This window comes from Mobula birostris, chromosome 25 (assembly GCF_030028105.1).
Source record: "Mobula birostris isolate sMobBir1 chromosome 25, sMobBir1.hap1, whole genome shotgun sequence".
NCBI classification, from domain to species: Eukaryota; Metazoa; Chordata; class Chondrichthyes; order Myliobatiformes; family Myliobatidae; genus Mobula; species Mobula birostris.
The window spans coordinates 30,215,389-30,231,495 of record NC_092394.1 but is presented as its reverse complement, the minus strand read 5'-3'; the positions used below and the strand labels follow the sequence as shown (position 1 = coordinate 30,231,495).

At 41.3% G+C, this 16,107-nt stretch overlaps 1 protein-coding gene across 1 annotated transcript in view; it reads right to left on the bottom strand.

Annotated features, from left to right (window-relative positions):
- LOC140187869 (double C2-like domain-containing protein beta) overlaps positions 1-16,107 on the bottom strand; it is a 290,217-nt gene that overhangs the window by 55,454 nt on the left and 218,656 nt on the right. The window contains exons 5-6 of the mRNA XM_072243665.1: positions 15,893-16,019; positions 8,591-8,748 (exon numbers count right to left, since the gene is read on the bottom strand). Of these exons, the coding sequence (XP_072099766.1) occupies positions 8,591-8,748; positions 15,893-16,019 (285 nt within the window). The remainder of the gene's footprint in view (positions 1-8,590; positions 8,749-15,892; positions 16,020-16,107) is intronic.

Here is a 16,107-nt window from a genome sequence, read left to right as displayed (position 1 = left end):
CAAGAAAGGTAAAATGAAGAATCTCAGGAATAATAGACAAGCCTTACATCAGAGGTGGGCAAACTAACGGAAAGGATTTGCGAGCATATGGAGAAGCATAATCTGATTAGGAATAATCAGCATGGCTTCGTGAGGGGCAGATTGTGCCTCACAAGTCTGGTTGAGTTTTTTGAGGAAGTGACAAAGCGAATTGACAAAAGTAGAGTGGTGTATATGGATTTTGGTAAAGCATTTGACAAGGTTCCACATTGTAGGCTCATCCATAAAGTCTGAGACATGAGATCCATGGAAATTTGGCTGCATGAGTTCAGAACTGGCTTGCCCACAGAGGGAGAGGGTGGTAGTAGATGGAGCCTATTCTGCCTGGGTATCAGGAACTAGTAGTGTTCCACAGGGATGTGTTCTGGGACCCCTAATCTCTGTAATTTGACTTGCTTATAAACTTCTTAATGGTCTGGAGCCAGAGTACACTACAGAATCACCTGGCCAGCGGGAGCCGTCTCTGCTCTTCAAGACTGCTTTGAGCACATTGACTAGCACATGTTCAGGGAGGCTGCAACCGATGGCGACTCTACCAACTTAGAGGAGAAAACGACATCAGTGACTAGTTACATCAGCAAGTGCATTGATGATGTCACTGCGGCCAAGACCATCAATACACGCGCTAACCAGAAGCCATGGATGACCGCGGAGGTGCGTGCACTGCTGAGGACCTGTGACTCCGCCTTCAGAGCAGGCGACAAGGCAGCCCTAACAACAGCTAGGACCAAACTGTCCCGGGCCATCAGGGAGGCAAAGCGTGCACACGCCCAGCGAATCCGCAGCCACTTCCAGGACAGCGGCGACACGCAGCACATGTGGAAGGGCATTCAGGACATCACCAGTTACAAGACAACACCACCTGCCTGTGCTGGTGATGCCTCCCTCCCAGATACGTTGAATAACTTCTACACTCGTTTTGAGGCGGAAAATGACGTGGCAGCGAGGAAGACCACTCCTCCTCCAAGCGACCAGGTGCTGTGTCTTACCGTGGCCGATGTGAGGAGAACCCTGTGCAGGGTCAACCCACAGAAGGCTGCTGGACCAGACAATATTCCTGGCAGAGCGCTTAGAAGATGTGCAGACCAGCTAGCTGAGATTCTCACTGACATCTTCAACAACTCCCTGAGCAGCGCCGTTGTTCCTAAGTGCTTCAAGGCCACCACCATCGTCCCCGTGCCAAAGAAGTCTTCAGTGTCCTGCCTCAACGACTACTGTCCCGTTGCATTCAAATCCATCATCATGAAGTGTTTCGAGAGGCTCATCATGAGGCACATCAAGACCCTGCTGCCCCCCTCACTGGACCCCCTGCAGTTCACGTACCGTCCCAACCATTCAACAGACGATGCCATTGCCATCTCTACCTGGCCCTAACCCACCTGGACAAAAAAGACACGTACGTTCGAATGCTGTTCATAGACTTCAGTTCAGCATTCAACACAATCATTCCTCAGAAACTGATTGGAAAGCTGGGCCTACTGGGTCTGAACACCTCCCTCTGCAATTGGATCCTAGACTTCCTGACTGGGAGACCTCAGTCAGTCCGGGTTGGAAGCAGCATCTCCAACACCATCACACTGAGCACGAGGACCCCCCAGGGCTGTGTACTCAGTCCACCGCTGTTCACTCTGCTGACCCACGACTGTGCTGCAACACACAGCTCGAACCACATCATCGTTCGCCGATGACACGACCGTGGTGGGTCACATCAGCAAGAACGATGAGTCAGCATACAGAGAGGAGGTGCAGCAGCTAACAGACTGGTGCAGAACCAACAACCTGTCTCTGAATGTGAACAAAAGAGATGGTTGTGGACTTCAGGAGGACACAGAATGATCACTCTCCGCTGAACATCGACGACTGCTCCGTAGAGATCGTTAAGAGCACCAAATTTCTTGGTGTTCACTTGGCAGAGAATCTCACCTGGTCCCTCAACACCAGCTCCATAGCAAAGAAAGCCCAGCAGCATCTCTACTTTCTACAAAGGCTGAGAAAAGTCCATATCCCACCTCCCATGCTCACCACATTCTACAGAGGCTGTATTGAGAGCATCCTGAGCAGCTGCATCACGGCCTGGTTCGGAAATTGCATCATCTCAGATTGCAAGACCCTGCAGCGGATAGTGAGGTCAGCTGAGAAGATCATCGGGGTCCCTCTTCCCGTCATTACAGACATTTACACCACACGCTGCATCCGTAAAGTAAACAGCATTATGAAGGACTCCACACACCCCTCATATGAACTCTTCTCCCTCCTGCCATCTGGCAAAAGGCACTGAATAATTCGGGCTCTCACAACCAGACTATGTAACAGTTTCTTTCCCCAAGCCATCAGACTCCTCAATACCCAGAGCCTGGACTGACACCAACCTACTGCCCTCTACTGTGCCTATTGTCTTGTTTATTATTTATTGTAGTGCCTGTACTGTTTTGTGCACTTTATGCAGTCCTGGGTATGTCTGTAGTCTAGTGTAGTTTTGTGTTGTTTTACGTACTTCAGTGTAGCTCTTGTATTGTTCATGTAGCACCATGGTCCTGAAAAACGTTGTCTCGTTTTTACTGTGTACTGTACCAGCAGTTATGGTTGAAATGATAATAAAAAGTGACGTGACTTGACTTGACTTGTTTTTATCATCCTGCTTGCACTCTAAGGTCTTCCGTTAGCAGTTTTTTAAATTTAAAAAGAAAATTGGAAGGTCAGCTTTTTTTTAAACTATGCTTGTCTAGTGAGGAATTCAATACCTAAAACTACAAGGGATGTACTCTCAGTTGACACTTTTAAACGTCAGCTTAAAACCTATTTAATCTTTCTTTTAACAAACATCATTTTGTCTTTTGCTTTTATGCTTGCAGTTGATCCCTTTGTAAAGCACCTTGAACTACAACATTTGTATGAAAAGTGCTCTTTAATTAACTTATTAATATATAATGATTGGGATGAGGAAGTAGAATGGTGGGTCAGTAAGCAGATGATATGAAGGTTGGCAGTGTGGCATGGAAGGTTGTCATAGAATATAGACAGGATACAATGCTGGGCAGAGAAATGGCAGATGGAGTTCAGTCTGGTTAAGTGAGGTGTTACACTTTGGAAGATCAAACTGGAAGGCAAACCACAAGGTTAATGGCAGGATTCTTGGCAGTGTGGACCTTGGGGTCCAAATTCATAGATCCCTCGAAGTTGCTGTGCAAGTTGTTAGGGTGGTTGTGTGTTGGACTTCATTAGTTGGGCATTGAGTTCACGAGCTGCAAGTTTATATTGCAGCTCTATAAAACTCTGGTCAGACTCAGTGATTCAGGAACAGCTTCTTCCCCTCTGCCATCTGATTCCTAAATGGAAATTGAACCTGGGAACACTACCTCACTTTATTAATATATATTATTTGGTTTTTTTTGCATGATTTTTAATCTATCCAATATATGTATACTGTAATTGATTTACTTATTATTTATTTATTTTTTCTTCCATATTATGTATTGCATTGAACTGCTGCTGCTGCTAAGTTAACAAATTTCACGACACATGTTGGTGATAATAAACCTGATTCTGATTTTGACTTGGAGTATTGGATGCAGTTAGGAGAGCCTTATTATAGGAAAGATGCGGAATCCTTAGAGAGGATGCAGAGATTTACCACGATTAGGGAACATTGCTTATGAGGAAAGGCTGAGGCAGCTAGAGCTTTCTTCTTTGAAGAGGAGGAGGATGAGAGGACAGCCAGTGCCTTTTCTCAGGGCAGCAATGACTGAAACCAGAGGACGTATATTTAGGTGAGGGGGTGATGTCAGAGGTAGGTGTTTTTTTTAAACTACACAGAAAATTGTTGGTGTCTGGAAAACACTGCCAGGTGCGGTGATAGAGGCTGTTCTAATAGACATTTAGATAGGCACATGGCTGTAAGAAAAATGGAGGGAGGGGTTAGATTAATTGCGAATTAGGTTTAATTAGGTCAGCACAACATCAAGGGCCAAAAGGTCCACACTGAATTGTACTGATTTATGCTCTACATTCAGAATCAGATTTAGTATCACTGGCTTATGTCATGAAGCTTGTTGTTTTGTGGTAGCTGTACATTGCAATACAGAATAATAAAAAGCTACCATTACAATAAGTATATATATATATATATATATATATATATATATGAAAAAATATTGAGGTAGTGTACATGGGTTCTCATTTTTCATTTGTGTCACTACATTGAACAGAGCAGTAAGAAGATGGAAAAGGTAAACTAAATTTAACACTTGAAGTAAAATGCTGATGATTTTAATTGATTTCTTTAGTACTTTAGGACATTACTGTACCTGAAATTATATGTAACAAATCTGATGACTTTCAGGCTTATAGGATTATTACAAGTTCTTTGAAACATTAGAACTCCAAAGGAACACAGAGGGCCTGGAACCTCTGTTGTAAACACATAAATACTTTATTATTGTTTGTCACTTCTTAAAATACTTCATAAATATAGGTAGATGATCTACTGATCAATTGTTGTAATGAGTTCATCATAAATGAAATTGGTAAATGAAGTTTAATTACCTATACATGTACAATATATTTTAATGACCAAGATTAAAGCCAGCTTGTTGTCACATACACCATTTTCTAGTTGTCAGTGGCAGTCATTGCTTGATTTGAACTAAAGGATGTTCGTGGATTAAGTTCTCCTTAAGACAATAAAAACTCTTGTACGACATTTGGATACATTAGTGAGTGCTGCACTCTTGAACTTGCTATTTTTCTTCAGATGTGATTTTTCAACAGAAATCACTGATAACATTCTTGGGTGGAAGTTCCATGTCATTTTTTCAAAGACTTGTTGGGGATTTCTCAGCATTGACCTTCCCAGTATTTTTCCCTCAATCAATAGTCACAAAACAGTTGACTTGGTCACTTATATTGCTGTCTTTAGACATGCTAAGTAAAAGTTGGTCAATACATTTTTTTTTAAACAATCCAATTGAGAAAATATTTCAAAAGTATTTTCTATCTCCTTTACCATAGCATTGGAGAGGGATAGGAACAGACAAGTTAGGAAAGCATTTAACTGGAGTAAGGGGAAATATGAAGCTGTCAGACAGGAACTTGGAAGCATAAATTGGGAACAGATGTTCTCAGAGAAATGCATGGCAGAAATGTGGCAAATGTTCAGGGGATATTTGAGTGGTGTTCTGCATAGCTACATTCCAATGAGACAGCGAAAGGTTGGTAGGGTACAGGAACCATGGTGTACAAAGGCTGTTGAAAATCTAGTCAAGAAGAAAAGAACAGCTTAGGAAAGGTTCAAAATACTAGGTAATGATAGAGATCTAGAAAATTATAAGGCTAGCAGGAAGGAGCTTAAGAATAAAATTAGGAGAGCCAGAAGAGGCCATGGGAAGGCCTTGGAAAGCAGGATTAAGGAAAACCCCAAGGCATTCTACAAGTATGTGAAGAACAAGAGGATAAGACGTGAGAGAATAGGACCAACCAAGTGTGACAGTGTAAAGGTGTGTATGGAACCAGAGGAAATAGCAGGGGTATTTGATGAGTACTTTGCTTCAGTATTCACCATGGAAAAGGACCTTGGCAATTGTAGGGATGACTTGTAGCGGACTGAAAAGCTTGAGCATATAGACATTAAGAAAGAGGACGTACTGGAGCTTTTGGAAAGCATCAAGGTGGATAAGTATCTGGGACCTGACGAGATATACGCCAGGATATTGTGGGAGGCAAAGGAGGAGATTGCTGAGCTCCTAGCAATGATCTTTGCATCATCAATGGGGACGGTAGAGGTTCTGGAGGATTGCAGGGTTGCAGATGTAGTTCCCTTATTCAAGAAAGGGAGTAGAGATAGCCCAGGAAATTATAGACCAGTGAGTCTTACTTCGGTGGTTGGTAAGCTGATGGAGATGATCCTGAGAGGCAGGATTTATGAACATTTGGAGAGGCATAATATGATTAGAAATAGTCAGCATGGCTTTGTCAAAGGCAGGTTATGCCTTACGAGCCTGATTGAATTTTTTGAGGATGTGACTAGACATGTTGATGAAGGCAGAGCAGTAGATGTAGTGTATATGAATTTCAGCAAGGCATTTGACAAGGTACCCCATTGCAAGGTTATTGAGAAAGTAAGGAGGCATGGGATCCAAGGGGACCTTGTTTTGTGGATCCAGAATTAGTTTGCCCACAGAAGGCAAAGACTGGTTGTAGACAGGTCATATTCTGCATGGAGGTCGGTGACCAGTGGTGTGCCTCAAGGATCTGTTCTGGGACCCCTACTCTTTGTGATTTTTATAAATGACCTGGATGAGGAAGTGGAGGAATGGGTTAGTAAATTTGCTGATGATACAGAGGTTGGGGGTGTTGTGTATTGTGTGGAGGGCTGTCAGAGGTTACAGTGGGACATTGATAGGATGCAAAACTGGGCTGAGAAGTGGCAGATGGAGTTCAACCCAGATAAGTGTGAAATGGTTCAATTTGGTAGATCAAATATGATCGCAGAATATAGTATTAATGGTAAGACTCTTGGCAGTGTGGAGGATCAGAGGGATCTTGGGGTCTGAGTCCATAGGGCACTCAAAGCTGCTGTGCTGGTTGTTTATGTGGTTAGGAAGGCATACGGTGAATTGGCCTTCATCAACAGTGGGATTGAGTTCAAGAGCTGAAAGGTAATGTTACAGCTGTATAGGACCCTGGTCAGACCCCACTTGAAGTACTGTACTCATTTCTGGTCACCTCACTACAGAAAGGTTGTAGAAACTATAGAAAGGATGCAGAGGAGATTTACCAGGAAGTTGCCTGGATTGGGGAGCATGCCTTACGAGAATAAGTTGAGTAAACTTGGCCTTTTCTCCTTGGAGTGATAGAGGATGAAAGGTGACCTGATAGAGGTGTACAAGATGATGAGAGGCATTGATCGTGTGGATAGTCAGAGGCTTTTTCCCAGAGCTGAAATGGCTAACACGGGAGGGCACAGTTTAAAGATGCTTGGAAGTAGGTGCAGAGGGAATGCCAGAGGTAAGTTTTTTGACGCAGAGAGTGGTGGGTGCGTGGAATGGACTGTCGGCGACTGTGGTAGAGGCGGATACAATAGGGTCTTTTAAGAGACTCCTGGATAGGTACATGTACATATTTAACTATTTATGGTTCTATTACTATTTATTATTTATGGTGCAACTGTAATGAAAACCAATTTCCCCCGGGATCAATAATGTATGACTATGACTATGAGGCTTAAAAAAATAGCTGGCTATGAGTAACCCTAGGTAACTTCTAAAGTAAGTACATGCTCGACGCAGCATTGTGGGCCAAGGGCCTGTATTGTGCTTTAGGTTTTCTATGTTTCTGTATTTCTAAATATTGTATTGTTTGCATTATGTTTTTAGGACTTTGTTCATAAAATAATCCATACAGATACAAAACAGAGATCAAAAAATAACTGCAGAGGTTGGAATGATAATTTTGACTCTCTTACTGTAGGTGCTGTCCAACTTATTGAGTGTTTCCAGCATTTCTTTCATTCCTATATTAATATTTATTTTAATTATTCTGGGCTGGACAAAGAAAGCTTTACTAAGTGCTTCACTGGAAATTAATTTATCAATTGATTAAAACAAAATAAGATATTAAAGAGAACTACTCAGCATCATTGCTTTGGGAATTGTGTTGTGCTGCATAATGAAACCACACTTAAGATGCACAGAACTACCTGTACTTTATTACCGTTTAAACCTCTTCCTCTCTTGCCACAGATGGAACTATTTTGCAGCTCCACAACAGACAATTCTGAAGACTGAAACATGTAAAATTATACCTAATCTGCATTATCGTCCAAGGATATAGATCTCATTATAAAATAATGTAAACTACAGTTATGAGGTGTAAAGTGAAAAAATACCTATGTTCGAGGTATGATAATAAATTTGATGCAGAACATTTAATCCAATGTCCTATACTACTTTTTAATTGACAGATTATCTTTTCTGTTAGAGGAATAGAAGGGAGTGGTGCACTTTTGAACTGAACACTGAACAGTGCAATGGTACATAGGGAGAAAAAAAATCAAACTAATTTAAATCATGTTCGTTGCAAACTTTCTATCTCTCAAATAGTCCAGTCATGGGGAAGAAAAGAGCTTTCATCTCCCAATTCCCTTTGGATTTCTAACTAGATATTGTATCAGTAGTCATGTCACAGTGCATTACTGAAGATACTTCACACATACGTTGGTCACTAGTGGTTGCAATGGTTTTTCATACACCAGAAGAAATATCAGTAATACATCATTGATTGTCCAATATTGTGTGGGTGAGACAATTTTCAGGCTTAAGCATGGTCTGAGATTGCACAGGAACAAACCTCCCAGTGGAATATGAATGATTTTAGGATAGCATAGCATCATCAATAACTTTACACTCTCCTTCTGCAGGTCTGTGCTCAGCACATATAATTTATGCACTAGCGATACTTAATATTTATCTTTACAGATATAAACTATAAATTGAATATGACCAAGGTCAGGACACATGTACATCCTCTTGTGTGTCAAATATAGTTCGTTACTTACATTTTTACATAGGGATCTGAGTAGCCATTTGCATCCATAGCTGCTAAATGTGCACATCGTGCAATGCCAACAACAAGCCCAGTTTTCTGTGAGCTATACTTCAGGGAAATGAGAATCCGACCTCGCTCCTCCAGTGACTTGTCTTCTGTTTTATCTATCTGCAAGGAGGTACAATATAAAATTTATCATTTAATCCGCTGTAGAAATGCGAAGAGTTCCACGCACCGACTAATGCAGAAGAACAGGTCCTTTCATTTCACTTTTTTTTGTTCAAATAACAAATAAGATGCACATACCATAGCTTGCCAGGGATACTGCCTTACATACTAAAATAATCATTAGAGGCCAATTGTTCCCTCCTTCCACATGCATGCTTTGTACGCATTTTGTAAATCTTCACTGTGGTATTTTAGAAAAAGTAAAACTGAGGATCAACTTGTCTTCTTGGGGAAGTTTTTGTTGAAAATATGCATTAACAAGACTACATTAAAATAAGTGAAAATTAAACAAAAATTACCGATACTAGAAATCACAAATAATATTTTTCTTTGGTCAACAGGAAAACCTTGTTGAAAGGAGTACGTATACAGCCAGGACTTCAGGCAAAACTGCCTGACCGCAAAGACATACAGCCTGTGGGAGGGCTACTGTAAAGGTTTACAGGGGCAGGGTATTCGGCAGGGAATGTCCAATAAAACGTGTTTGATACCCAACATGTCAATAACAATTTTGCTTATTTTCATACTCAGCGCAAGATGACTGTTCTAGCAATTAGAGCTGCATCATCATCCTTTTCGATTTCGTCGATCAAAGCTGAATTGCTGTGATGCAATTGCTGTGATTGTGAAATGCACAATCAGTCAAGCATCCTGCATATAGTAATGATGGAAAATTGTTGCAACCGAAGAGAGTTTACAGAAAAGATGAATTAAGTAAATGACACAACAAAATGGAGCAGATTACTTCAGGAATCTTCATCTGAAACACAGTGGGGAAAATATGACTGTGGAACCAGTGCAGCTGGGAGCACTGGTTCCAAGGGCTCCCAACCTTTTTTTTTAAAAGGAGGTCCATAGACCCCAGGTTGGGAACTGCTGTTTCAGATTTTGGTGGAAGAAAACCAGACACCACAGCAAATAAATTAGTTGCCATATTGATGCAGTTTCTCGAGGGCAATTTTACAATGAAAACATGGATTAGTACTACACCAATACGTAGCTCCTGCCTTATACAAGCAAAACCTGTTAAGAAATTTCCCTTTATTCTTGTGAAGAACACAAGCACCATTGAAAGAGCCAATGAAGAGATAGAGTTAAGGTGTGTACAATATCAACTTTTTTTAATATTTCTAATTTACAGAAGCGACATTTTTGAAGCCCTAAAAGATGAGAAACTAAGTCTGTTGAATCAGGTTTGGGAGCAGATCGGTCATTGGTGACACACACAAAATGCCGGAGGAACTCAGCAGGCCAGGCAGCATCTATGGAAAAGAGCACAGTCAACGTTTCAGGCTGAGACTTTTCAGCAGGACTGGAGAAAAACTGGAGCCATCCCCTTCTCTCAATTCCTCCATCTCCAACCATCTGCTGTCAGTATGAGGCTTTTCATTCCAGAATGAAGATGATGTCCTCCTTCTTCAAAGGGGGTTCCCTCGCCCCACCATCAATGCTGCACTCAACTACATCTCTTCCATTTCGCACGTCACCCAATTCTCCCACTACTCCATCAAGGATAGGGTTCCTCCTGTTCCCACTTATCACACCACCAACCTCCATGTCCAGTACATAATTCTCCATAACTTCCGCCATCTCCAACAGGATCCCACCAAGTGAATGTTTCCTTCTCCACCCCACCCCCACTTTCTGCTTTCCCCAGAGATCGCTCCCTATGTGACTCCCTTGTCCATTCATCCCTCCTGGCACTCATCCTTGCAAGCAGAGCAAGTGCTACAACAGCCCCTACACCTCACTACCACTCAGGGCCCCAGACAATCCTTCCAGATGAGGTGACATTTCACCCGTGAGTCTGTTGGGATTGGGTCATCTACTGTATCCAGTGCTCCCAGTGTGGCCTCTTGTATATCAATAAGACTCGACGTAGATTGGGAGACCGCTTTGCTGAGCACCTACGCTCCATCCGCCAGAAAAAGAGGGATTTCCCAGAGGCCACCCATTTTAATTCCACTTCCCATTCCTATTGACCATGACCACCTCTACTACCATGACGATGCCACACTCAGGTTGGAGGAGCAACACCTTGTATTCTGTCTGGGTAGCTTCCAACCTGATGGCATGAACATTGATTCCTTGAACTTCCAGTAATGGACCCCCTCCCTCCTTCACCATTCCCCATCCCCTTTTCCATCTCTCATCTTATCTTCTTGCCTGCCCATCACCTCCCTCTGGTGTTCCTCCCCCTTTTCTTTCTCCCATGGCCTTCTGACCTCTTCTATTAGATTGCCCCTTCTCCAGCCCTTTGTCTCTTTCACCAACAATTTCCCAACTCTTTGCTTCAACCCTCCCACCCCCGCTCCCCGGTTTCACCTTGTGTTTCTCCCTGCCCTCCCCACCCCGTCTTCCAACCCTGTCTCATCTATTTTTCTCCAACCCTGAAGAGTCTCAGCCCGAAACACTACTTTTTTCCCCCCGCCATGGATGCTGCCTGGCCTGCTGAGTTCCTCCAGCAGTTTGTGTGTGTTGCCTGAATTTCCAGCATCTGCAGATTTTCTCATTTGTGATTGGTCATTGGTGAAATAGATAATAGCAGATTGCAGTTTTATCTTTTATATTTGGTTTTCTTTTCTAATATATTTAGCCTGTAAAGGACAGGTTGTAAATTCAGTTATTGCACTTTTTAAAAGTTTGTCAAGGGCCAACTTCAACAATATCTTAAAATACTAGCCTGATATTCTTCCACGAAGGAATAAGTTCCCATGTCTTTTTTGCAACTTTAGTATGGGATGCAAAAATGCTGAAACCTGCTCATTTTGCCCTGCCAGAATTAGCATGAGGCAACATCCACTAAAGGTAAAGGTAATGCAAGTGGCTAGAACTCAATGGTCATAGCCATGCTGTTAGCTCGTCAATGTTTACCATTGTGCTTTAATTGGCAGAAGTTTGGATTACACATAATGAAAGGTTTTGTCAAACGAATGCTGTCCTGTTTGGAGCTGTGCATTTGGAGAGTGCTTGAATGCAAAACGTGTATCCCTCTCACAATGAGACAATTAGACAGCTGGCAGAGTGTGTTGAACTTCCTCCCAACCCTGGTAACTATGGTGCTGTCACAGGGCTGGAACCCTGCTACAGCTAGCTGATTTGGGAAGAGTGCAGGACGGGGCATCCCAAAGCTGGCCATGCAAGTGAATCTTGGAGGAAAGGCTGTTGCTGCTCCCGTAGAGCTCTACAAAAATAATCTTCTATTTTGCTTTCTTGGTCTCCTTAGCTCATAACACCTGAATGAGTTATTCAATGGACGCATAGTGACTCACATCAATAAATGACAGTACCTTCAAGAGAACATTATGAACCTCCAATGGCAGACACCTTTCAGGACTGCAATGGTCAGAATGAGAGCAGGTATGGCTCAATATGCTTTTATATCCTGTACTTTTGGGTGTAATATTGACCTACAGCCACTGACAGAGACAGAAAATATCTTCCTCCTGTTACATTGGCTCTTCAAACGTAAAACAAGTAACACATTCACATCCTTCTGAATCTCATCAAAAGGGAAACCGAATTCGAAATCTCTAATTAGTCTCTTAACACAAGGAAAACTTGGTGCTCAGCTACTTGTTTCACCGAGAATCATTGTTACGACACTGGAGGAGGCATTCCTCCCATTAAAACCTCGTTGGTTCATTATGAAGTTCCAGCCCTGCTCTCTCTTGAAAGTCCTACAAATTGCTCTTTCTCAAGAGCCTGTCCTCTTCACTTCTCTGTCTACCCAAGACCCAGAGAAAATCATTCCAGCTTATAATTATTCTGTGAGCAATAAAGCATTTCCTCACATTACCCCTTGCACGTTATGCCCAAAGTTTAAAATTTAAGCCTTCTACTCCTTGAAGCATCTCCTTATGAGAACATTACCCTCTACTTACCCAATTGAAACTCATCATGGCTTTGTTCACTTTCATAAAATCTACTCTCAATCTTATTTATTGCATGGACAGCAACTCGAGCTTCATTATACTATGCTTATCACTCATTCTTGGAGTAATTTCTTAATCATTCTTCATGACAGTAAATCAGCTCCATGAACTACTTTCATGGCCTCAGATGAAAGACTGAAAAGGGATAAAGCACTAGAGAAAAAGAGACATCTTAGAAGATGTTTGTAACTTATAACTAGTTCATTAAGTGTCAAGCAGTTTGCAATTCATTGATTTTGGATATGTTCCAGCAGATGGATGACAAAACGGATCAAAGTGGGACTAGAAACATAAACTATGCCTCTGAAAGCAAAGGAAATTTAAATTGTCCAGGGTAAAGATGGAGAGCAGCATTAAGACCTGTCTGACTCATGAATAAAGTAGACTGTAAGATGCAGTGTTAGAAAATAGAAGACTCTAAGGGTGGGAACTGCAGAGCAGATAGTACCAGTTCTGAGCCAGTACTTACTGTTTTCAAATCTACATTTCCTCATGATACCCATGTGTCTTCAGCTGCCTAGGACCAATCTCCAGCATTTCCACCCAAATGTCTACACTGCTACAGCTAGAGAGATGTCAGGGGCAAGTTGCATTTTTTTTTATTATGCAGAGGATGGTGAAAGCGTGGAATAGGCTGCCAGAGATGGTGGTGGAGGTGGATACGATAGGGTCTTTTAAGAGACTCCCGAATAGGTACATGGAGCTTAGAAAAATAGAGGGCTATGGGTAACCCAAGGTAATTTCTAAAGTATGTACATGTTTGGCACAGCATTGTGGGCCGAAGAGCCTGTATTGTGCTGTAGGTTTTCTATGTTTTTATATCTCCCCTTCTTTAAGATGCATCTTTTATTCAGTGTCTTTAACTTATTCTCATATCCTTAATAGTATCAAACTTTGTTAACACCTCTGAAATTCTGGTTATTACTATATAAATGAAGGTGGTTATTAATGCCTGGGACAAATTTACTTAGTCACTTCTGGGACTGTTAAGATCTGTATTTATTGCCCATAAAAACAAAGAACCAAAATATACAGTAAGTGCAAAAACATTGTAACTGCTGAATCCAATACTCGAATGATGCCCTCAAACATATCTGGCTTGAACTAAGTTGTTATTCATTTCCTCCTTATACTTCTCCTTTCTCAAGGTTTTATCATTTTCATTAAGTGATTCTTATATTGTAACTTATGGCTGTTTCAGCTAGACAGAAATTAATACAGTTCAGTAGACACCCGAGAGAGAAAAAAAATACTTTCTTATTAGTTGCTCAGTCCTTAGGAGTCTCCAGAGATTCAGCATGTCATCAGAAACCTCAGCAAACTTCTATAGATGTGTGGTGGTAAGTGTGCTGACTAGCTGCCATTATAGCCTGGTATGGGAACACCCAATGCGTTAAGTGGAAAATCCTACAAAAGGTAATGGATTAGGCCCAGTACATCATGGATAAAACCCTCCCAACCATTGGACTCATCTACATGAAACGTTACCGTAGAAAAGCAGCATCCATCATCAAAGGTCCTCACCATCCAGGCTGTGCTGTTGTCTCACTGCTGCCATCAGGTAGAAGGTACAAATACCTCAGGACTCACAACACCAGGTTCAAGAACAGTTACTACCCCTCAACCATCAGGCTCTTGAACAAAAGGGGATAACTACACTCATTTAACGACTCATTTATTTTGTCATGCTCATTATTTATAGCTATTTATTTATTATCTGCACTTGCACAGTTTGTTTACAGTTCCTGTTCCACAGATTGGTTAAGTATGCTCGGAGAAAACAAATCTCGGAGTTGTATGTGGTGACATGTATATACACTGATAATAAATTTTACTTTGAACTTTGACAATTTAATTGGGCTTGCTTTTAAGCTGTTGAAAGACCTGTCTTACTCATTAATAAAGTAGCTGTGGTGTTAAAATATCAATAAAACTCAGCAAGTTTATGTTTTAAGCATGATCAAATTGTATAACACGACAACAGAAAATTTATTCAATACCATCTTGATTGTTCCCCCTTCAAACCTAATGGGGATACACAATCTAACCTGCCACTCAGCCAAATTTGCCATCAAGTTTCAGATTTAATATCGATAAGTAACAGTCCTGACTAAAAACAAAAATTTGTTACAAACATTATGGTTGTGGTGGCATGGTAGTGTAGTGGTTAGCACAACAGTTTACAGTACAGGTGATCCGGGTTCAATTCCCAACACTGCCTTAATGAGTTTGTATGTTGTCCCTGTGAACATGCCAGTCTCCTCCCACAGTCCAAAGATGTACCAGTTGGTAGGTTAATTGGCCACTTTAAATTGTCCTATGATTAGGCTCGGATTAAATTGGGGGACTGCTGTGTGACACAGCTCAAAGGGCCAGTGCGGCCTATTCCATACTGTATCTCAATTTAAAAAAAACACAAGAGATTCTGCTAGAAATCTCAAGCAACATTTTCAAAATGCTGAAAGAACTCTGCAAGGAAGGCTGCCTCTACAGAAAGGAATAAAAAGTCAACTTTTCGAGCCAAGACCCTTTATCAGGATTAATGAAGGCTCATTAGTCCTGATGAAAGGTCTTACCCAAAATGTTGACTGTTTATTCCCCTCCATAGATGCTGCTTGACTAGCTAAGATCCTCCAGCATTTTGTATGCATTGCTTTCTGTTGGTAATATTAGCTTCTCAGAAATATCTGGTATTTACAGATTTCACTTCAGGATAATTAGATTGTGTTTAGTTTTGTATCTAAAAAGAACTGTTATGCTTTGTGAAAAAATATTCTGGTACAATTTCAGAAACAAAAGGCTTTCCCAGTAAAGGGGATAACTACATCTGAAATTGCAGTGGCATATTAATGTTCTTGAAAAAGCTAAGTAGCACGAGCAGAGATTTACGATTCAACCACGAGTAAAAGAACTGTCTTTTACATTAAAATATTACTTATTAGAAAAAAATTGATGCCAAGAATTGATAGCTTCTAATAGTTCTTGCATCAAGGATCTCTAACAGTATAGAGAAACCAATCTTGCACATTATAGGAAGATGATATATTGAACCTGAAAGGAAAATGAATAGCTAACTGGTTAATGATCACGAAGTTCCTTCTTTTACAGCCTGCGATGGACGAATCGATACAAATAGGATTAACACTCACTGGCAGTTGTTTCTCCAGGCAAATGTTGAAATTCTTCGTCTGATTTGGTTTTAATCTTTTCAGTGGAATTCGGGTCTCACCAATAAACTCGTTATGACGGAATTTATCTTCATCACAAACTGAAACTCTGCAACAGTAAGATAGCAGGCATTACCAGCAGTCACTTTGGCACCATGACAATGTTCCATTACTACAGCTGGGAGAGGTAACAAAAA